Source organism: Labrus bergylta, chromosome 3 (genome assembly GCF_963930695.1).
Source record: "Labrus bergylta chromosome 3, fLabBer1.1, whole genome shotgun sequence".
Lineage (NCBI taxonomy): Eukaryota > Metazoa > Chordata > Actinopteri > Labriformes > Labridae > Labrus > Labrus bergylta.
In genome coordinates, this window is record NC_089197.1 from 18,187,779 (window position 1) to 18,212,045 (window position 24,267).

Here is a 24,267-nt window from a genome sequence, read left to right on the forward strand (position 1 = left end):
AATATTTCAGGGCAGCTGTGGGAACAGAGTGGGTTCTGTGCCCACAGAGGGTCCCATGCCAGACAGTGTGATTAACTCCCAAAAGGATTCATTAGTCTACCTGGCCAAAGGGCTAACTGCATATGGACCAAGCCATCTGCTACACCGCTTGACCACTCTTGCCAGCACTTATAAAGTGAGGACATTCTCGCCAACGCTACGTGCCAAAAAAAGGGCTAACAGATCACGAAGTCAAGGGAGGAAAATGCATTATTCACCCATGCTGAAATTTCATAAAAAGGTGTAGTGATGCAGTTAATGTAATTAAATTCCGCACTGTCGTGGCAGCCTTTCTACTCTCAGCTGGTGAGTTTTATTCCAAACTTGTTCCCATGAAAATAGTACACTGGAAAGACCCTGCAGGAGCTTAATTTAGGGTAAACGTGTGGCATTATGCAAGTAACCTACATTTTGATAGAAATTAGGATTTCTTTCTATCTTCAATATCTTTTTCTAGGGCAGTTTTCACACAACAGCAGAGAGGAAAGCTCAATAACAGGGGAGCTCCATCTTGAATGGATCATATTTATTACCATTGATCTTGCACTAGTCCAGCTCCAGTCTCATTCAGAAGTGCCTCTGGAATATTGCCTCCTCTCTGCTCCTATACTAGGGCTGCCACAGAGCACCAATGTGCAGAGACTCATTGCCTTCAAATGAGGGCACGGACCCTTTGGAGGCAGGTTCATACTCTTGACATTTCAATTCAAATATTGAATTTACTTGAGCCCGCTCTGCAATGATATATTCAGTTTATTTGTGAATCAGCTTCGCAGTTTTTGGAATTGATTCTGCTGAAAACCAATCATCTGCTTTACTATGCAAATTTACATAAAGTACCTGGAGGTATACTGCTATCCACTGCAACCACAGCCATGGACTACCCAACAGCCAAAGGAATATTTAGACGCAAATACAATAACATTCAAAGTGAATCTGATATGTATTCCCGAATGGACCTCAATGGTGCCCGATTTAGGGAAAGCTACTACTGGACAACACTCCCCTGACTACCCTACCTATCATGATTGATATATTTATTGCTTGTGTGTGTGTGTGTGTGTGTGTGTGTGTGTGTGTGTGTGTGTGTGTGTGTGTGTGTGTGTGTGTGTGTGTGTGTGTGTGTGTGCAGCTGACCTATTATGCAGGGGGTGCTGCAATGTAGATTGGCGCCCCTCCTGTACCTCTGTGTATACTTAATGCTCTCTGGGTGTTGTATTTTACAGTCTTGGTTATGGTGTATGTTCCCTGTTCCATGATAAATGATCTGACATCTGTTACATAGATATGTCCATGTATGATACTGTCTTGCAAAATATTTTGATGTCTTGTTTCGATTGTTTTTAAATTCCATGTGAGCTTTAATTTGCTCATTTAAGTCCCTGCTGTCATGTGTGTGTTTCTTTGTCCTGTTTGTTCAAAAAATTAATAAAAAAAAATATATTTATAAAAATACATTCCTTTAGATAATCAAGATCAATGTTCAAATGGTATTAGCAGTACTTCTGGAAACTGTAGATTAAGACTTAAACCCAGGCAGTCCGCTTGGAGGTCTACAGCCACAACAAATTCAACCTGAAAGTTTTGTTTTTAAGTAGAAATGTTATGCTTTCCAGCACTGTGCCCGTTCACATGCCTTCATAGAAGTTAATATTTGAAGACTATCTTAGGATGTATAACAATTCTATTCATGAGACATAAATATTAATTTACACTTACATTAATTATCACTATCCTTAACCTTAAAATCACACAACGTGCTCATTTTAATTCTGTGTGAAACTGAATAAATCAAATGGAAAATCTTTTGTTTTTGTCTTGACATTTTATGGCTGTGCTTGGATGACATGTTGGTGTTGCATAAGAAACAGAAAAAAAAAAGTTACTAAGCTTTATGACAAAAAAAAAGCATAGAAATTAAAGCCAGTATTGAGAGAACCGGACTTCTCTCACCTGGAGAGGAGAACCAAAGTCACAAATGTTTCTAAAATCCCTGACAGTGCTGGTCTTTGTCCTTTTTTTTTTTACTTTCTCTCTTTTCCCTCTTCAGACTAAATGGTTCTGCCAAGTTCAGCCCACTGGACGGGAAAAGCTAAAAGGCTGGCTAGGATTCAGCTCCCTGTGAAAGGTTGACACCTCTATCTTTGAGATCTATTGACTCAGGTACAGCTTGGCCCCTCACACATCTGGGCAGTGACTGTCCTCCTTTATTTGGACTGTGGCACATTTGAAGGGCCCTTTTATTCAGCTGACATGACCTAGATTAGAGGGCAAAAGGAGCTCCATCACACTCGCAAATGGAATTAGCGGTTGTTGAATGATGGGAGACTTAAAGACTACTCCCTGATGCAGGACTTTTCTTTTTGGAGCAGGTACAGCTGTCAAGATATAAATTCAGGACAATAAGTGTTCTTCAAAGGTTAACTTTTAAAATCTGCATAAAGAAGCTTTACTGTAATCAAAGGTCTTCTGAATGTAGTGGGACACCTTCTTCCTCTAAACACATCTAAGTCATATTTAAAATGCAAAGCAAAAGTAGGCTACCAACTGTCAGATGAGTCTCTGGGCGCAGTACGCTTTCTATGAGGAACTACATCACATCTCATCCTACATCCATTACAGACAATGCTCTAGTTCAGAAATGAAAAATACTGAGAATTAAAAGATGACTTTGTGACTAAAGCAGTACTCGTTCAGAAAAAAAACCTGAAGGTATTTCATGTTATGAGGTTAACACAGCATGGCACGTTCAAAAACTAGATCTAGCTTATTATTTCAGATGTATTTGTAGAAATCGAAGGACTTCAAAACACATTTTCAAGCAGGTACACATTTTTGGGATTAAAAATGACTTTTGAGGGTTAGGTTAGGGACATTCCTTTAATTTGTTTTTGATCTTCCTTAAAGCTCAAGTGCTTTAAGACCGTATTGTTTTTGGGTTGCTCAAAATAAAAGGCATTTAAAAGAGGAAAAAATTAGATAAAGAAAATTGATAAGAAAATGAAGTCTTTGAATTCAAATATAATTCTCTCTATAAGACCTCTATAAAACCAACTTAAATAACGCCATCTGATTTCTCCTTTCTGAAAGCAAGGTTTGGAAATAACTGTAATTTAAAAGAAGGAAAGCAATTGTGGATTCTAAGGAGGGGTTAGTGAGAAAAGAGGGTTAGGGGAATTGTCATGAATGTAGTTTAAAACAAAAGCAGATAGGTGTGCACAAGCTTTGAATACTAAATATTTTTTTTCAGATTTTGAATAAAATGCAAAACAAATGTTAAGACGTTGCTGACTTTCTTTTGCATATATGATTATAAACCATATATATTTTAGACATTCAGACAGTTTCCATGTCATGACAAAAAGAGCAACAATATTCAAAGTTGAATGGGAGTTTACTTGGTAATGAAAACAATCAGCAGTAGTGTCAGAAGCCTGAGCTGAGGCTCTTTGAAGATTTCTAATGATAATGCATTGTTATGATGAATTAAACACTCTGAATAATTAACACATAATAGTGTCTACAAGCAAGTTTCCCAATGCTTTAAGGTGTCGTTACTTGTCAACACATCTCCAGAAAGTGAAAGTAAACCCAATTACTGTGTTAAATCACATCTGTCAGCATGTTGAACTGGGGGGGGGGGCATCAAGACTGATTGATCTTACCACTGCTCTGCCATCTGGATCTCCTCTCCATCACCCAAATCACCTACTTTCAACTAGTTCCACTGGGGCCCGAGACCCAAATTGAATATGTCCAAACAAGATGACACAGATAATTCCCACAATCGCTCCAACCATATGTTACCACAGTGGGAGACTGCTAAGAGATTTTCTAACTTTCAAATAACTTCCAGAGTTGGGAAGTGAGTGACAGTAATGGAAAGATAAATATGTGTTTCACAGGGTGGGGTGAAGCAGGGGCAGGGTGAGGCTATACCTCCTGAACAACATGAGTTCTTCTAGTTCATAATTTCATGGTTTCATGAAGAACCTAATACCGTGCAGGTGTACATGAAAACACTTTACTTATGGAAGACAACATGTAGATAGTCAAAACCACACAGTATGTCCTGCATGTCTTTAATCAAAGATATGTTACTGTGTCGCACTGAACCTGCACAAAATAGAGGTTATTTGTTTGGGTTGAAATCTCAAAGGGTAAAAATGGTTGTCGTATTTTTCCTCCAAACATCTTTGGCTGAATTTCCCCATAGATGATAAGTGCTGGAGGCGTTCCATTTTGCACAATGACAGAATTGCACCAGCCAGGTTCTGAAGTGACAAAAAACGTTGGCTCAAAGGAGAAGCTATTACCAAGTTGAAAATATGAAACAGAAATACCTGAAATTGTGGGCGACAGGCATGGACCACAGACCATGTATCAAAGACATGTGGAGAGAAACACTTATACTTAATCACTAAAAGACTACTGTATCCACATGAACAATGACAAGAAAATAGGACAAAATAACTGTTGGCTAGAAGCATGGAAATCAACATGGGAGAAAATTCAGCAGACGTGTGAAACAAGCAAGGCTGAAGACAACTGCTGAGGTCCAACATGTGGGCTGGATTGAAGAGATTTAAAAGTTGTTACAACTGGCAGGCATTCATATAAATGGATATAGTGACTTGATTGTACGTTTGTGAGGGTTGCAAACACTGTATTCGACACCAAAGATTCCTATCTATTTCCATTCAAAGGGTAACATTACCTTAAATTACAGACTTTGGCTGATCTATCGCTGGTCTCCTATTAGGAAGGTTGTAACAGCAAGATTTCATCAAATTTGATTCACAATCACAATTATGATTATTAATCTTATTGTGCAAATCTGTAAATTTTCTAGTGTTTAATGAGGTTAATGAAATTACAGCTCCCGAAAAGTGAAGCGAAAATCTCTTGATCGCCCCCTGACGACTGGCTGCAGTCCAGGTCGTAAAGCCCGCCTCCTCTTTATAAAAAAGATTAAACTAAAAGCTTAACATATTGCAGGTGTCAAGTTAATTTTGACTCAGAAATTGTTTCTGTGCTTATATAGTTAGTTCGTATCCTGCTGATTTCAATCCAAAGCTTCAGTGGTTTAGTTTGAATATGTTATTTGATGCTATACAAAGTAGTTGAAACATCATGATCGACAGCTCTGTTGACAAATGCGGATCCTGCATTGCTCTGTTGTGGGGTAGAAATGGATTCTTGCCATTGAATGTGTGTTGAATGTGTTTTAGGTGGTGAAATCCAAATCCAAGAATCCAAATTCAAGTATATTTATATACAGCACAATGTCAGCAAAATTTGATTTCACCTTTGTACAACAAGAGGTGAAGATGAGTCCTCTAGATCTTTTTACAGTCAATAGTCAATATCAAGTCTTCAATTGATTGTAATCAGGCAACTTCAAATTCTTTTTCAAAGCAGAAGAGAACAAAACCTCCACACTCATGCTGAGATTCTTTAAACCATACATTTCCTTCTACCTGTCGCCTTATTTCAGCAGCTTTTAACTCATTTAAACTCCATTTAATATGCATTCATGCTTTACTGAGCACTTCGTTGACCGTATGCTTAATATCTGCAGACATAAATGTGTGTCACCAGGCTGGAGACTCGTGGTAAATGTCAAAGGTAAACCATCGTACAAGAGGAGTACTTCAGGGGAGCTTATGGCCGCTACCTCCAGTCATGCATGAAAACTATTAAAGCAGGGCTACAATATACTGTATAAAATACTGTATAGCTGCATGCTTCTGTCATGGGTAATGCCTGTGACCAATTTCCCCCCGCTGAATTTATGCCTGAGTCTGAGGTGAACCTGCTTGTTGAAATAAGGACATTAAAGCAGATGAATTTCACACATCAGGTTGTGCTGAATAAGAGGTAGCTGGATAGTGGATAGTGCTTTGTTTCACCCTAATTTTGAAAGGGTTCATAAAGAAAGGGATGTGTCAAATCAACGTGTCAACTAAGGGAGGAAAATATATATATATACAAGCTTTGTTTTGTGGGTACTACCAGTGTGATTGAGGGAAATATGTTATGCAGGAGTAAAGCTCATGATTATTGCTGAATAAGACTTTCTGAAGTATTTAATGATTAACTCAACAGTATTTATTCAAACATTAGATTAAAGTTTTTTTTTAACCAACATGCAAAAATAATAGAATGAAATAATAGCATCACTTGAAACTGCTGACCCTGCTCCACTTGCTGTTTTTGACATTGAAAAAATAGTCAAACAGATTATTTGTACTTTTATTCATAATTCTAAAGCATTCCTGGAGGACAAGAATAGGTTTGAAAGTAAACACAGACGGCTCCCAGTGCCTCATTCTAATATTAATAAAAGGATGGGAGCCTTCGAGTGCCTCTTATAAGTAGAATAATAAAAACCACTTGCCCTGATCTGCATTCAACAAACTAAGATTTATTTTGAAAATATATTGTATGTCTGAATATGTCCATTCACAGTTCTTGTAAAAAGAAAGGCAGGAAATCCTTGTGTGCAGAACTGCAATGGGAAGCTGTAAATGAGGAGACCACTGAAGTATATACTGTACAACCTTTAACTGAATTGCACATACATGGTTAGCCATTCACATGTCTTGGTAGTGTTCTTCTGAGGTTCTAACAACATGTTTTTTTCAAAATTATTAATGAAAAAAAAATAAACTAAATGATTCTAAAAGAAGCCTGGATCCTAGTCAGGTTTGAGGATTAGGAGGAACCTAAAAGTGCTTTGCTAAAAATCTTGCATCACAGGCTTGCATCACATGCTGCATTCACGTGTTCCTGGATGTTCAGATTATCAAGTTGGAAAGACATTCTGATTTAGGTGTGTTCATGATTTTAAGTCATAATGTGATCAGAACAGAAAAAATGTGAACAAAGAAACTTCACTGATATAACCAACATTTACTTAGTCTGTCATGTTTCTGTGTAAGATTGTGTTGAGTTTGTCAACTATTTAGTTTTGTAACAAATGTTTCTGTAACTTTCTAAGTTGGTAATGGGACTTGAGGGGAACACCCATATGTACTTTCCCAGTGTGCATCTCAATGATCATTTTAACACCCCATCCATGCAGGGAAAGGCAGTGATTTTGATTACTTGTTAGTTATTCATTGACGTAAAAGGTGAGAATCTTTTGGTCACACTCTGATGGTTGTTAAAAAATGGGGTTTTTCTGGGTTTTTTTTGTCTCATACAGTTCATCATAAACTTGTTCATATCAGAATCTAAGAGGGAAGCGTAAACATAAGGCGAGGTTACAGCTCTGGATTCATCGAGCTAACTGGTGCATGACTCAGTCCTAAACACAACAGCTGGTGGTCTGAAGAGCCCGAGGTAGAGCCCCGGGGTGTGCGATGACCAGCCCACTCATTTACCGGCAGCCTACACAGGGGACGTGGAACAGCGGGGCTCTGGGAGCAGAGAGATGAGGCTGGCTCCTTTTCAGATTCTAACACCCTGCAGGAGCCAGACAACAGGGCCGTGCCAATAAAGCATCACAATGGCAGATGTTTCATTGGACACATGGAGAAATTCAAGGTTCTGAAAGCTGTAAACATCGGACATGGGCTTGTAAGACCCTAAATCTCAATACGCCTTCATCAAAGTGATCACACTTTCTTTTTAACAAGGCTTTGAATGAATAAAACAGAAATTTTGAAGCTGGAGATTTTCTCTCTCAAGCCTCATCGACAATCTAACAGCAATGACTCTTCCAACTAGTCCTATCTTAACATTAAGGTTACATGATCTGTCACATTTGTCATGACGGCACAGCCCCCTGGAGATGCACTAAGCAGCCCCATTCAAGTCAGTGGTGTGAGTCTAGAGATCTTTTGCTGCAAGACTGCCTTACACTTCCATCTACCACAAGGGAGAGTGATTTAAATAAAGTGTTGCTGTACGTCTTTAGTTCCAGATGAAGTCCACTACTGTTCTGTGGCACTTTGCAAGTCCAACATGCTTCATTAGAAGCCAATTTTGTCAAAAAATACAATTTGTGGCCCCATTATACATTCAAAATACATCTAGCTTGACAGAGTTTTTAGTTTTGTGACACAATCTAAAATAGTGTATTTTTCATAGTTTCAAATTGCTATTATAAAACCTTCTCCTTCTCTTCTTTCCTTTCATATTTTGTCGCAAGAGTTTAAATGCAAATGCATTACTTTTGCAAAAAAAAAAAAACATCCTGGAGTTCGTTAATATCAATATGAATTTGGCTCTAAGAGATCACTGAGTGTAGGAAACACAGTGACTTAAAGGGAAGTCAAGAGGAAATGAGGCAGTGTAGTATAAAGAAACATAAGGCAAACCTCTGACACAAGCAGGACTGTCATTATATTCCCCCAGGGCAATTCAGAGCAAAGCCTATAATTTAATGTTATAATTAAAGCCCAGAAATGTGACCCCGGGTTAAGATCAGCCCTCTACATTTTTGCATTAACATAAAAATAATAAAGACTTCCAATTAGTCTCTCCACCTCAAAGCCACAAACGAGATCATGCCTCACCAGGTCATGAACTCGTGTAATCGGTATAAATTTCCCAATTTATAACTGGAACAACATGCTTCGCTTGCTGTCTTGTTCTGGCTCACGACTACTGCTCTTTGAAAACACAGTCTGCTAAAAATCTGAATACTTACAGGTTGTTATGCAGTGCTGTTGTTGTTGTTGTTGTGGGTTTTCTGTTTTTTTTGTAGACTATCCACTTGATAGATGCAGTCTCTCAGTTTGAACCCACTTAACAACTCTTCTGCAAAGTTGCTGAAGTCATTTTCATACAATTGGATTTATATTCTTTTTACTTAATGCACAAATTAGCTGCACAATAAAGGCACAGACATTTAGAAATAACAGTTTTTTTTACCTGTTTGTGAATGTTATGGGGATCAAGTGCATATGACTCATGGCTTATTTCTAATATTTTTTTAGAAATGGGAGCAAAACACAACTCCACACAGACTGTTCACACAAAGCCTTTCTTTCTTTCTTTCATCACTGAAACTCCTGAACTGAACCTTGACTGAACCTTCACCGAACCTCCGCTATTACAGGGCAAAAGATGGCACAAAGAAGTCACACAGTATCGGAACTCTAAATGTGTCAATCTAGACACCGAGTATGGATCGTCGTCCAATAAGGGACCTTAACCCAGTCATTATATATTACTGATTAGAATAATCCATGCATGGACCCTATTGTATTTTTTTTTTTACATTGATTCTTTAATTTGCACAAATTGAATTATAAAAATAAGTTTTAACATGTTTCCCAGTCAAATGTGGAGCCTGTGCACATGTATAGCTTTAGATCTAAGTATCATGGAGGACCACAGAGACAAAGGTATTCTGGAAGCATTTCTATTCTCTCTGGAAGTTAGAAAGAAGAATATACAGATTTAGGGCTGAGAATCTTCTCACGATTCGATTTGATTTCAATTTGGATTCTTGGGGTCACGATTCAATTGAGAATCTATTTTCAACACAAAACGATTCTGGATTCATGAATCAAAGTCTATTTTTGAATTAGTACATACTAAGGGATCTACTCCAGCCATCTGTAACACTGACTGAATTTCTTGCTGCTCCATTTGGTATTCTACTGAGTGATAGAGCTAGCCTTAGCACTTAGCAGGGAGTGACTGATTAGCAGAAAAAATATATCGATTTTTGGAAGTTATGAATCTAATTAAAATCTCAGAAGATAGGAATCTCGATTTTTACATAACACAAGTTTTTTCCCCACCTCTTTACAGAAGGTTTAGGGTGTTGGGGAGATTGTAAAGACGGTGACAATGCCTCAGTTTGGTCAAGAGGACAGAATTATTTGATTTTATCCAGAAATGGCTGCATGAAAACTTTAGACTTGAAGCAACCATGGTACAATAGAGTGACTTACTAAAAAAACAAAGTATATTCAGTCAAAAAATATTTCCTTTTACATCAAATCCAGTAAAAACGACACAAACTGAAAAGGAATGTATGCAACCTACAAAGAAAGCCCTGTTTGGCCTATCTGTGCATCCACAAGACTAAACTTTTCACCAAGACGTCGTCCAACATAACTATGAACATTGACACTGTGGTTAAATTAAATCAATCCCAAATTTTAGGATCCCAGGGATGTAAATAAAAGCAACAAAGCAACAAATCCACCACAGAAAGTTTTCCTCAATAAATACAATAGAACTTGAACAACTGGGCTTGGAGCTACAAAGATGCTTGAGAAGTACACATGACGTTTTGTTCTTTGCATGGGATTTTATTTTATACTTCTCTTTCAAAGGCTACCCTTAATGGAATTAAACAAAAGCTCATCTTGCATTATAAGCTATTTTATTCGAACAAGTAAAAAAAAACAGCTAACAGAGAAACAAAATCCAAATACTCAATTTTCTGCTCCAACAATTCAATGACGAAAGTGTGGCTATATTTAGAGTCCTGAATGATGTTCACAGGCTTCATAGTTAGCCAATGATGTGCTGCTGTGACTTTGTTTGTACTCAAAAACATGTCTGCATGTTGGAGCATCCGCACCATTGATTGTGAAACATCAAAAGTCCCCCCGCTGCTTCACTGCACTGAAACCAGAACAGAGGTCCTTCAGGGGGGAGAGACTGTCTGTTTCTACAACACAACATCAAAATCATTGTCAAATCTGTAACGCCGATGCCATCTGCATTTCAGGTTTCCATGAGGATCCTGACACTCTGTGTTTATCTGTGCTTAATGCTTGTTTACTCCGCAGTCTCTGAGGGGTGGCTTATTTAGCAGATCACCTCAGCCATGTGTACTAGTCTGTGTCTCGAAAACAAAAATAAAAAGTCCCAAGTGTGAGATGTATTTGCATCCTTGACACCTCCATATGACACGGGTTTTCCCACAGCACCCAGTGGCTCTCATCTCCCTCATCCTTATCATGGGTGTCAAGCTTGGGACTTTCTATTCAGAGACTTCCCTCCAGAGGCAAAAATGCTCTGTGGGCAAAAAAAGAAAGAAAGACCATAGCGATAAACACAACAGAGCGCCTTGGTTCTCTAACATGCATAATGAATAATGGTAACCACCAACACTCACTTGGCTGGAGGGGGAAAACAGAAGGAGTGATTAGTGCTGTCTGTGTAGTAAACAGCGTGTTTTATATGGCTCTGGGTCAATCCTAAGGGCCCCACTACAAAGACATTAGTAGGAGGGCTGCCCTATAATCATTAATAACAGCCCACTATTCCCAAATGTCAACAGTGATGTGACCCCAAACATAAAAACATCTCTGCAGAACTCTCACACTGACAGAAATCAGAAGGGAAACACTTTTCCCAGAGGAGGGAAACCCCATGTGACTTTCCTCTGGATACCTCCTGTGGCAGTTTGTACTTTCACCAATGTAGAAATGAGAGATCAAAGATAAGAGTTTCTTTTATTTTCATAGAAACAAGTTCAAAAGGCCAAATACTTCTGTACAACACATCAGCTGTAGGGTTGTTCTTATACCGTTACCAGAATTGGAAATGCCTCTGACACTGTCTAACATGGGGGGGATGAGTATCGGAAAATACACCAGTTTGTGTACCCATCTGATACAGTCAGTTATCCGCCTTGAACAAATCAACTTTCTTTTTTTTTCTTATCAAAGTTTGTACAAAAGGTTTGCAAAATATAACACTGCAGCAGAGAATATAATGCAACACACTGAATAGAGCATTCATGTAAATTATAAGTGTGTTTCTCTGCTGCTTCAGCGAACACAGCATGTTGAGGGGCTGCAAGCGTACCTATCCCTAATGTTAGCTCAGCTGGTTTGCAGCCATGCATGTTTTCAGGGGAAGATTAGTTTATCATTCGTTCGGGAGGTTCTAAATGGGAGCTTAATTAAACCCAGAGGTCCAACAACCCCCCCCCCCCCCCTAAAAACAAATTCACCCCTTTATAAAAACAGGTGAACACACTGGATAAAGCAGATTAATGGTAAAAACACTTTTAATTACACACAAGTAAAAGAGATGTGTCAAACAAATCCTGTCCATACTGAAAAGCTACTTATTCCTGGATTTATTCATTTCTCTCTAAATCCTCCAAATAATAAAAAGTTCTCCTTTGTTCTTTCTCTGAGCCGGGATTACGACAGTGATAGTAATCGTGCAGCATTTATACTGGGTTCTTTTTTTTTTTACAGCTTTTATTTCTAAGTCTCACACTGGTCTGATAAATACTCAGTTAACGAAAGGTGTGGAAAAAAGAAATCGGATCATTCCTGCATAAGATAATTCTTCTCCTGGATTTAGATGGATAGCATCCCCCCAGACTCCCTGCCTGAATCCCAGAGCTGCTCTCACCTCACAGTCAACAATCATGTCATGATTTCACCACATGGGTAGTCAAGGGTGCTCTTCTATGCCTTTGTGCTTTCTTACACTGACTAAATTTGCTTTATGTCTTGTTTTTTCTTCTTCTTCTTTCCTGTCTTCTAATCCCTAAGTACACAATCACGTCCATCCTTAAACTTCCTGCTGTTATTTCCAGTTCCTCTCGAAGCTTGAGAGGGTAGACATCCTTAATCCCAACCCTACATAAGTAATTTAGGCCAAGAGTTGATTGAAAAACTAGAGAAAGTGCTATAGCAGTCTCCTACGCTAGCCAGAGGCTTTTCACACAGCTCAGAAAACAGCAAACCTTCCAGGAAGCTTGCAGACCGTATGCATGCTCTGTTTTGAATGCTTGCAGGGTTTGACTCATCCTTCAGGTCAGGACGGCTGTCAGAAATCCTCATTTAACAAATCTAACAAAGAGAAGAAAAAAAGTACAGCTGTAGCATCAACAATCAAGCTCAGTGACGGGTTTCATACTCACAATCTGTCACAGCCAATGAAAAACAAAACACTTTTGTCATTTTCTACCACAAAAGAGATGCAAAATACATGAAAGACAGGGAAAGTGAGGCTAAACTGCTTCACACACACACACACAAACAAACACGCACACACGCACAAACACACACAGCCTAATCTCCCTCACATCTCATTAACGGTTCTCTCTGAAGATGTATACAGGCTGGCAAGAGACTTATTTCCAATTTGGCAGAGCCAAGAGCATCTTAATGGGCTTTAGAAAAAAAAAGGCCCTGCTGAATTTTTATATGGATATTTTTTTTTTTCTAGGCTGGGGCTTTTAGAGCTGTATTCCCACACTTTCACTAAAGGTCCCATGTCATTCCATTATTTAGAGATTAGACATCTGGCTGCAGAGAACACATCTAGTATTACCCCCAAATGTATGCTGCCTATATGCCCCACATGTACGGCAAATTAAAAACACATCAGGGCACAACGATTACATGGCTTGTGACAATATGCAGGACCATGAAAAACCTGAAGGTCAACCAGAGAGCTTCTGAGAGCCTCTGTATGAAATGTAACAATTAATAACTGCACTAAGAGTAAAACGATAGGATAGATCTCATCCAAACTTTTGTGCAATTTCAACCAATAAAATCAAATTTCCTGACAAATGTTTCTACTTGAAGCAAAATGGGCCTAAATCCATAGACTGTAAATATTAATGGACGAAGCCTGAGTGAATTCACCCATCTGTTAAGGCAGGAGGATCAGGAGGCTCGTCCCATGCTGGAAATCCTGTCTCAGCCTAACTTTGGGTCAACCTAACGACAAGCTGAGAGCTGGAGCTGAGGCGGATTTTAAGCCTCTTGACAAACTTAACTTTTACATCGCACCTACCTGTCAATCATGTCAGCTTTGCACCTAATTATGGATAACACATATTTTTCATAAAACCAAAACGTTATAAAAAAAGGGTCTCCTAGAGCCAGCCTCAAGCGGACCCTCAACGAACTGCAGGATTTTACACTTCCACATTGGCTTAATTTTTCAACCCCGGAGGTTGCCGCTTGCTTAAAACTGATTCAAATATTATACTGAAAATGATCTAGAATTTTTGTCTGTTTTCAGTTGTAATGAAGTGTGTCTTAATCAGCATCAAAAGGATCACACATTCAGACCCTAATAGGAGTTGTAAGATGGTTTATTTTAAGAGCTGCAGTGATGTCTGTATAGAGAAAGGTTGACAATATTACCTGAGCTGTGTGAAATGGGTTCACATGGGTCCATCATTTAGGTGAAAACAAAAATGATTTTTGATATCTGGGTTGAGTTTAAGGGAACTGGGGATCTGCACGCATCTCACGACTTACAAACAGCCACACACCAGAGTGATAAACAGAGGCAGCATCAAGAAATCACATGAGGAATAACGGATGGATTGTACTACAACTAATAACTCGTCTGTTAGAAGGACTCAAATAATATTCTTTAAAGCCTCAACCATGAAGCCCAAAGGTAATTGTTATTCTTGTGAAAGGAACTATAAGAGTCGGGCTCTGCATTCACAGGAGCGGCAGCACATCAAGTGATTTGTTGGAAAGCTGTAGCAAAGAGCAGAGTCCACCCATGAGGATCCCTCCCGCTTTGTGTGAGGAGATGTTGATATTAACAGCAAAGCCTCGAAGCACGAGCTCGCTGGAAGGGTCTGACTGAGGTGTTCAGGAGCCATTGTGTTTATGAACAAAGGCCTGACAATCACACACCATTGTGTGGGTGACACTTTAACTAATGCCTGACGCGTGCACACCGGGGTGATCCTCACAGGCATGCAAGATGGTTGGCTGACACCAGGCAGATGGACTCTGACACTGACAACATGGACAAGAGAGCAGAGGGAATCAAAAACTCAGCATACTGCAGTTGAATGAAGCTGTCCAGCAGCAAGCTTTGGAGGTTTTTTAGACTCAAAGTACAACTCCACAACTCTAACCTACTCACCTGTTTTCTGCAAAGAATACTAGCTCTCCTCTAGGAGACGTCCAATTCTAAGAAAACTTGTCTAACGCCTTTAAGATTTCTCTTACTGGCTTCCCACTTCACCCATACTGTAAAAACCAGCCGAGGTTCACTCATGAGTCCTCAGGCAAAAAACAGAAAGTAACACTCTAATCAATGAAGTGGGTAGTATATTTGACCTCTATCAGAGTCAGCCAACTCTGTCAATTACATTATGTCTGCATCAGTGCCAAACAGTTCCTTCAAAGCCAGCATTAAAAACTCAGTATGATGACAATCTGCCGAGCACAGCAGCCAGTATGACAGAAGTGTTACACTGCTGAGCGTGCATTGCATCTCTTCATGGCAGAGCCACAACGTGTTAATGTGGTCGTCTCAGAGACAGCGGGAAACTCTGCACCAAATGTTTCTGCCTTCTTCTACAGCCTACAGCGACTTTATTAGAGTTATTATTAGCCCAGACGCCATAGCGCTTAAAAAAAACACCTGATGGGATAGACATACATAAGACGCAAGCATAGAAAACATACACATTTAAATGATTTACATGAAGAAGTTGTAAACCTGCATTAAGCTATCCATTCAGAGGTAAGATGTCAACTATACAATTAATTGTCATCTTTAAAAAAAAATCATTTGGCTCTTGGTTTTGTTTGATTTTTTATTTTATTTTATTTTTCAGAAAAAGAAAAATGTCTCCAAATCCAGTGACTCAAATTTGAATAATTGGTTCCTATAATCATCTGTTAAAGTAAACAAGACATTTGAGTGAATCATGATGGAATTCATAAAAAAATTACAAAAACCTTTTAAACCCATTTCTTGATATTTTAAAGAAGAAATCGGTGAATCCAGAAAATAATTGCCCGATGAATCCACATGACAATAATCTCAAGTTCCTCTACACAAAATAGCCAAAGCCACACAGAAATCACCTGACCGATAATGTAAACCCTGAAGCATTAAGTTTGGATTCCTGTTCTGATGGTTTTCGAGATTCTTTATATTCTATATGGGGTTTAGAAGCTGATGAGATCAGTCCAAACACGTCTGTAATAAGGCAATAATGGATGAACTGATTTAAATTTGCATACAGCTGTGAAAATGCACAAACAAGTCTTACTAGACTGCTAAGAATGAAACGTGCATAAAGTAAATGGTGTATTTGCCGTTTTTAGAAATAAAATAAAATTATTATGTGTTGAAATATGTTGAATTGAAGACAAAAAGCTGTCTATTTTGAGCCTGTTATCAGTAGTTTTCCATGTAAAAACATCTTTATGTACACATGACTGTCACCTCTTTAATAATTAAGCTCAGCTGATTGGAGGGCTGTTAAAATGATTAGCTTTGGTAAACAGGGGGGGGTTTATGACCAGCGTTAGCTTTAAACGTGTGTGTTCTGCATCTTGAGGCACAGCAGCAGCAGCGTGATGTTGCAAATGATGGAGGGATGAGCATTAACGTCTCTCATGCAGCTTACCACACGTTTGTATTTGCATAGCTAATTAGGCGTAATTAAGTGATTTCTACAATGCTATCTCCCGAGGCCTATATCTAACTTCTGTTGTATTTATGCAAAGGTTATTTGGAGGCAAAAAAAAAAAAAATCCAATTACACACAGGGAACATGACTGGTAAGAAGAATCTGCTCACAACTCCAAAGATCCTCTTGAACTATTATGTGGCCAATTAGATCTGTGCGCATGTTTTGAACCTGAAGACTGAAACATGAAGCCGATAGCTGCATGATCAAATAAATGTTTTGCAGGCATTTCAAAATAATTTATGAAATATTATGCCACTTGATATGAACTTTTGTTGAAAATGGAAACTGTTCAGTACTGCAGGGCTGTACCGTAGAGGCCAACACAAACTGCATAATGTCTACTCCCATAAGAAGAGCTTAATCAAATAAAAACAAAGTGAAGTCCAAGAGTCAGTCTCCAAAAGATATAGAAGTAGTAATTAAACTGAAAAAATGGTGGAAACAAATGCCAAAAGAATCTTGTTACTCTTTCAATAAATGACTTCTAGTATGCAAATTTCTCTTTGAATCAGCAGACAGTCAGAATTCGTGCAATACTCAAATGAAGAGCTACTTCTTGGATCTTCTGCACAAAGTACAAGTTCCATCTCAGAACAACACTTGATGAAAAAAATGAGAGGACGGGAAAACATCAGAAGACACCGTGTCTGTCTAGTGTTCTGTGCTCTGTCATATCAACAACAGTGAAATAAAAGTACAAGAGTGGCAGCATGTGTTTCAGCCTTTAAAAGAGTATCATGTAAGTGCTTAGAGGGGAGGGGGGGAAAAATAGAGTCGGCACATTCATTATTCTAACCACAGTGTATTTCCGTTTTATTAAAGAAGTCTGCTGGAAATATCTTCTTTGGAGTTGTTGGTGAACTGAGTATATTTTGATGTCAGAGCAGGCTAAGTTTGGCATCAAAGTTTTTGTTTTTTTTGCTTTTACATATTTTCAAGCAGCTCTTTGTGCAGACTCTCCTAGAAGAAGTTCTTCACCTCAGATATAGGATCTTTCAAATTTACCAAATATAGAGTTTTAACCGTGGACACATCTGGTTTTAGTACTCAAAATGAAATGATCAGTGACAGACTTCACTAAGACGTGTTCAGTCAGTAACTAAACTATCAAATTCTCATCCGGCTCAAACCCTGTTTAAAGCGAATAAGTCGGCTCTATGATCATTACTGCCTGACACTGCCAATTACCAATCCAGTATCTCTATTTGGTCTGTAAGAGGCAATGGAGGGATTAACTTCAGGCCTCTCTGCTTCCCCTCTTCCATCTCATGGAGCACACTATGTTTACTGACTAATCTGCTTCCCTGCTCTGACCATAAATGTGATTACCACCACACAGGAGATAATAAAACCCCATATCTCTGCTCTACCAAAGAGCATGAATTAAAACCTAAGCTGTAGCCTTGAGGAATATCGAAAAAACAGACACCAACAGCAAGAGGAGTATCGGTGCTGAGTGCATACAGCCCCCTGCTGGTAAACATTTTACACTATTTAGCCATATACAACACACCAACTCCATGATCTGCTGTTGAATGCCAGCAACAGGTATGCAAGCCACTTTCTCAACACATGTTCTGGTTCAAATTGACTCAAGTAAGACTTTTACCGTTTCTATTAAAGAGGCGGTCTATTATTAATTATTTCAGAGGAGGGTCAGTGCAGGTAAAGTGTATTCTGAGGTCTCCTTTTATGATTCCTGGGCTGTTAGATGTGGTGTTAAAAGGGTTATGTATTGATTTTTCTAACATGTGTGTTCAGCTGCAAAGGGCTAAAACAGGTGACAAGTAACAGGTGGGTTGAGTGTGAGTAGTTTTTTTTGCTTTCACTGACATCAATTTGGCTTTTAAAATCTAAAATCTAAAATGTACAACATTGATTGACAAAATCTTACAGTGGATGGGGATTTATACTGACATTTAAAGAGCTAAAAGTCTGCTTACAGGTGGATACTGGATAACTGGATGTATTCTAGAGTGATCATGAATGACAGGCAGCTTGATGTGATCCTTCATTAGGGGAAATGGACTGGATCATGCTGACCTTTATTAGGCAAATATCAAATGCAGTTCCACTTTACTGAAATGACTTATCCTAATAGTGAAAGTAAACACCCACGCAGAAGAGCTGCACGGAGATGTCATTGAGAAAAATATACACTATGTGGGTTTTCTTGGCTTGTTTTAAAAGTAGACTCCTTGTGACCATTCCTAGCTGAGCTCGACTGTATCCGGATCTTCCGATACCGGGATGATGGGATGTTAGTAATGCTGTTGACATAGTTCATTCAGCTTGTGTGTGATGCTCCTCATTGAATTGTTTATATCGAGAGGGTAAACGGGACATGACACGTGGTGAAAGGGGTTCAAAAACAGTTACTCCTACCTGATATTTCCTGATGAGGCACATTGACGAGGCTGAATCCTTTAACGTTATAAGCTTGCCTAACCTCGCTACAGCTCCGCGCTTTGCTTTCTCCAGCAGATGACAGGGACAGCAGCACCGACAGAGTACATAAGGCGACCTGCAGTCTCCACATCGCACACATCAGTGAAATCCTCGGTGATGTTGCACGAGGAAATTACTCCGGGGGGATAAAAAAAATAAAATAAAAACACAAATCCAAAAGGGCTGATAGAAAGGAGTGCGCACGATGTTAGATGTTCATGAAAAGAAAAAAAGAATGAAAAAAAAAAAAAAGAAACCTCTCCTCACTTTAAATTCTGGTACGTCCACCTCATTGCGTAAAGCTTCGTATCGTCCCCTCGGAAAAACGATCCCGCGTGCAGCCTTCCTGGAGAAATCCGATTGTTGCTACCTGGTGCTCTTCTGACAATAACTTCTCCCGTACACACACACTCACACACATGCATACATACACCAGCAGCAGCAGTCCGTGTGTGTTCGCGTCAGTGTGAGGAAAGGCAAATGCAGCCGAGACACACGCTGCTCAACGAGCAGAGCGCACGAGGGCAGGGCCAAACGTGGAGTGGAGAGGCTGCGACTTGAGCTGCTCGCATCCAGGGGCGCGCACTGTCCTCCGCCTTTATGCATCCTCCTTTAGTAATGCGCACCGCAGCACGAGTGTGTGGACACATGTTGGATGGAGGAGGCGCGGGGATCCGGAGGTGGTGTAGGCGGAATAGACCTACAGTACACCGCCAAACAGATTATTGTCTTTTATTTAACCCATTCTCACAGAGCTCCAGTGTCTTTGTATGATCATAAACTACGGAAGTATAATATAGTAAAGGCTATCTGACTGGCCCAGAACATATGAGGCTTTTTTGGCACACGCATGAATAATTTAAAACGGAAAGTCGCCCTCGAATCAAACATTATTTGTGCCACTAGATCCGTCAATTATGCCCTACTTTTAACTATTTAGAATAATTTTGTTCCTAATTTCATAATTTCTAGGTCAGATCCCCGACTGTTAGCTTCAGATCTGCGAAAGTACCTTCCTTCTAATAGCCTCGTTATGCCTTTTGTTACCTAAATGACGCAGCCTTTCAAAATGTTCTTGTGCTAAAAAAGCCCACAATGGAGCAGAGCTGTTTATGGTTCTGATATTTATGAGGCTGATTCTACCTTATTTAACTTCTCCAGCCACAAATAATGCATCACCTTTGGCAGCACAGAACTAACTTATCACACTGTAACATCAAACTGTGACATTATTAAAACATGCGCCTTTTTTTTTTCTTAAACAATGAGACAGCTTTGTTGGACGGAGAAGAAAGAGAGGCTGTCTTGTTATAATGAAGGGAATCTAACAAGAAAAGCATCTCGTTACAATGTGAAAGATTTTCTCTAGAGAGTATAAAAGTAGACGGCGTCTCCTAATAACTTGTACAAACACTCCCACGGTGAGCTTTTGTGGGTTTGGGAGCTGCAGCTGGCTTGTTAAAATCAACTTTAAACTGTAGAATAAAAGTGCAATTAGCCATAATTCAGCACTGTGAAATTTAAAGGGAAAATCAGGCAAGTTTTGCTGCTGGTGCTGGACTGCATTTTTGACTGTTTCTTGACTTGACAGTTGTACCTCAGTTCATGCCTCACATGACTGCTGCTGAGTTTCACTACAAAGCTTTTGTGGGTTTGGGAGCTGCAGCTGGCTTATTAAAACCAACTTTAAACTGCAGAATAAAAGTGCAATTAGCCATAATTCAGCGCTGTGAAATTTAAAGGGAAAATCAGGCAAGCTTTGCTGCCGGTGCTGGACTGCATTTAAGCATGAGTGGGAAATGTTTGAAAATGATGAGGTCATAATTCCTCCAGGTGCTGTCACAATATGGAATTTTGATGAGCAACACAAGATTCTCATTTGGTTGTTTTTCAACGAGAATGATGCTGTTGTCAAAATGTTTGATGAGTACCTCAGACACGTATAAAGACAGGACAGCCCCTTAGAAAAAGTTCTATCTCAAGCCTAGTTGTTTGATAATCTGACGCATTCAAGAAGAGATGGAGAGAAATAAAAAAGGAGACACGCACGTAGTTGCCTGTCTGAGCTCCAACCCTGGATGTTTTGATTCTGCATGGTTAAACCTCTGGGCCACCAGACCATCACAGTATCTCACTACAACACTATTTCTCTTCCCTTTAACTAAAAAATGTATGCTGCAATAAATACTTTAGTCGGAGTTAGGTCCAACAGTTTTGGACTATTATTATAGTCAAAAGTTAAAGATTCAAAACCAGAAGCAAGTGTTTTATTCAAGGCAAGTTCAGCTCTCTTTAGTTCCCTTTCTCCACACTGTTACCAAGTCTTTTGTTCTTAGCGTGCAGTTTAACTGAGCCAAGTGCTCAACAATGACATTTATAAAAAATACATCACATTGCTAACTCAGCACAGTCAATGTTAAGATGTTAATACAACAAAACAACCCAGAATCAGCCCCAGATAATAAGAAGTAAACCTTGCCGATGATGTTTCAGAGTCTGGTAGTTCGATGCTCTTTTGGTTTAAATAACGGTTGGACGTCTGCAGGGTAAAGTTGCACAACGCTGAACTCTGACCTGAGTCTTTCAGAGTAAGCTAGAAACTGTACAGCCAAGCATGAATTGTTGGTTATATGGTATAGACTTCCACTAAAGCAAATACGGACAGGGCAGAGGTGTAATATAACTGTATCTTCACACCGCGGGGCTATTCAGTCGAGCCGCAGAGTTTTAAAAACCCCTCAGTCTGTCTGTCTGCGATGCTGAAAACTCTTGAAAGAGGGAGGAAGTGGACCTCCTCTTACAGGTAATCATATGTTATCTTGCTTTGAATCTCCACATGTCGGTTGTAATTACCCAGCGCGGGTAATTAATGACAATGTGCAGGGTCCACAGCTGTTGCTTAAAGTGGCGTGATTGACTCAATGTCAATGACAACAAAAGTCATTATGGGGGAAGCGAAGTTTCATAGAAAATTACACTTGAAAACTTGAGCATTATAGTTCATCTATTCAAATTGTATTAGGAAATGTTGTTTCCAAAGTAAATCCCATTCAAAGCTGATGTTCAGGCTGCTTTTATGCTTTATCACTAATACATGAAGCAGGCGTTTCATCTTTACACTTGTTTTGACGGCTGATGTGGACTGCCTGCATTAAAGCCATCCTAACTGTCACTGTGTGAACACTGTTCACTCTGTGTGTCTGATCTCAAGGAAATTAACCCTTACTGTAGTGTCACCTCACCTGTAAACCTGTCAGCCTGTATGGCCAGAATATCAGGTTGAAACTGTAAGGAGATGAGAAGATGATCAAAGGTTTTGATCTACTTCACCCTGTCAACATACCTTTTTGCCTTTATTAGATAGGACAGCCAGAGGGAGACAGGAAATGTTGATATGGAGAGAGTGGGGCACGACATGCAACAGAGGGCCAAGTCGGATTCGAACCCAAAGCCGCTGCAAAAAGGACTTAAGCCTCTGTACATGGGGCACACGACATAACCGCTAGGCTATCAGCACTGCCACCATATCAACATCATGAAGTATAGTTTTAACAGAGGGCATCATGTGCGTTCTGTCTGTGCTGTTATCAGTTAAGCCAACAATAAGCAGATTTTTAGAGAAACAATGTAAGATTTTATTCCTCTGATACATCATTTTCAAATTGTTCACCCATTTTTTCGCTGTTGGACTGACCAAGACTCATAAAAGAGTTATCTGGAAACAAGCGAGAGAGCTTGTGCTATTAAGGAACCAATTTCCAGGCCAAAATATTATTTTTTATTGTGTTGCCTGTTTTATTTATGAATTGATAGAATTCTTCTGACTACGATGTAAGAAATCATGTTTGACGATGATGGCATATGTTATTCCTGCTGGGTTTAATCAGCTTCTCCACACAGCTCTGTCACAGCTCTGTGGAGGTTGGAGAGAAGCGTGTTGTTAATGATGTTTTTTCATACTCTGTTATTGCCATCTGAGTAACTGTTGGGCGGGGGGGGGGGGGGGGGGGGCTGTGATTAACCCTTACATGTCTGCCTTCACTGTCAGCGTACATGTGGTCATCTCCTGCTTACATGTAGCACTGCTTTATAATAATAATACTAATGGACTTAATTTATATGGCGCCTTTCAAGGGACCCAAAGACACTTTTACAAAGTGGAGGAACCACTACCAGAGAGGTAACACAGGATGGGGGTCCGATGGAGAGGCAGAGTTGGGGGACATTGTAGGACAGATGGAGTTTGAGAAGCTTTTTCGATTGAGTCCAGAGATCGGGCATTGCATACAGTATGTTTGAAGGTAGGGTGTTCCAAAGGGTGTAGGCTGTGACACTGAAGGTGCCTATAGGTGCCTCCATAGGTGTGGAGTCTGGTGTGTGGTATGGAGAGGAGGCCAGTGTCTTAGGACCGGAGGTTTCAGGACATGGTGTGTGGGTGAAGGAGGTCTGAGAGTGTGAGAAAACCTGACTAGAGTTAACGAGCCTGCTCAGACTTAACGAGCTCCGACCATGTAAAGCATGTGGCTTCCATGCTGCAGAGCATAGGAGGAGCAGCCTGGACATTCAAGTTATATGTTTGTGTGTTAATGCAGAGTAAGTTTGTTCATATTTACTTTATCTAGTTTCATATATGTACTTACTAAAGTTATTATCTTCATTCTATTCCAGTTAAATTGCATCAAGTTTTTCTTTGATAAATTTGCAAGATTGATTGCTATTGCAAAAGGGACATCATATATTGTATATGTTATGATGCACATTTGTGTTACCTACATATATATTTTTTCCTTCTTTCCTTCAGAACCACACACACACGTATATAAACACACATACACACGAAGATACGTAGATTGATTCTCACAACTACACGAAACCACGAATGAGACACAAGAAATGCCACGCTCCCTTGTTCGAAGTGGCCTATGTAAATCTACATGTCTGTCACGGAATAAAACCCTTGAGCTGGGAATCCTCTCTCCTGTCCTGATTCTCTGACTGGAATCATTTTCCATATCTGCCGACCCAAACTAAAGAACTTTCCAAAGGTTCAACCTTTATTTCAGAGAGGATGTGGGAGCAAGGGTGTGGAGGGTATTTGTAAGTGAGGAGGAGTAAATTGTATTTGATTTGGGATTTAATTGGGAGTCAGTGGAGATGGATGAGGATTGGGTTGATTTGCTGCCAGGCTTGATGCGGGTCAGGACTCGTGCAGCAGCGTTTTCAAGATATTGGAGCCTGTCCAGGACGTTGCTGGTTACCCCAGAAAGAGACTCCATACAGACAGGAGGTTATACTTTAAGGCACAATCGTTCACCAGATTCATCTACACAAGCATTAAGATGCATACAATGTAACAAGCCATATAT

The 24,267-nt window shown here is 39.6% G+C and overlaps 1 protein-coding gene across 2 annotated transcripts in view; it reads right to left on the reverse strand.

Annotated features, from left to right (window-relative positions):
- gpc6a (glypican 6a) overlaps nt 1–19,488 on the reverse strand; it is a 140,715-nt gene extending 121,227 nt beyond the window's left edge. For both annotated transcript variants that reach the window (XM_020635908.3, XM_020635907.3), the window contains exon 1: nt 18,839–19,488. In XM_020635908.3, coding sequence (XP_020491564.1) covers nt 18,839–19,001 — 163 coding nt within the window. In that variant the 5' untranslated portion in view covers nt 19,002–19,488. The remainder of the gene's footprint in view (nt 1–18,838) is intronic.
- Nucleotides 19,489–24,267: the final 4,779 nt, after the last annotated feature.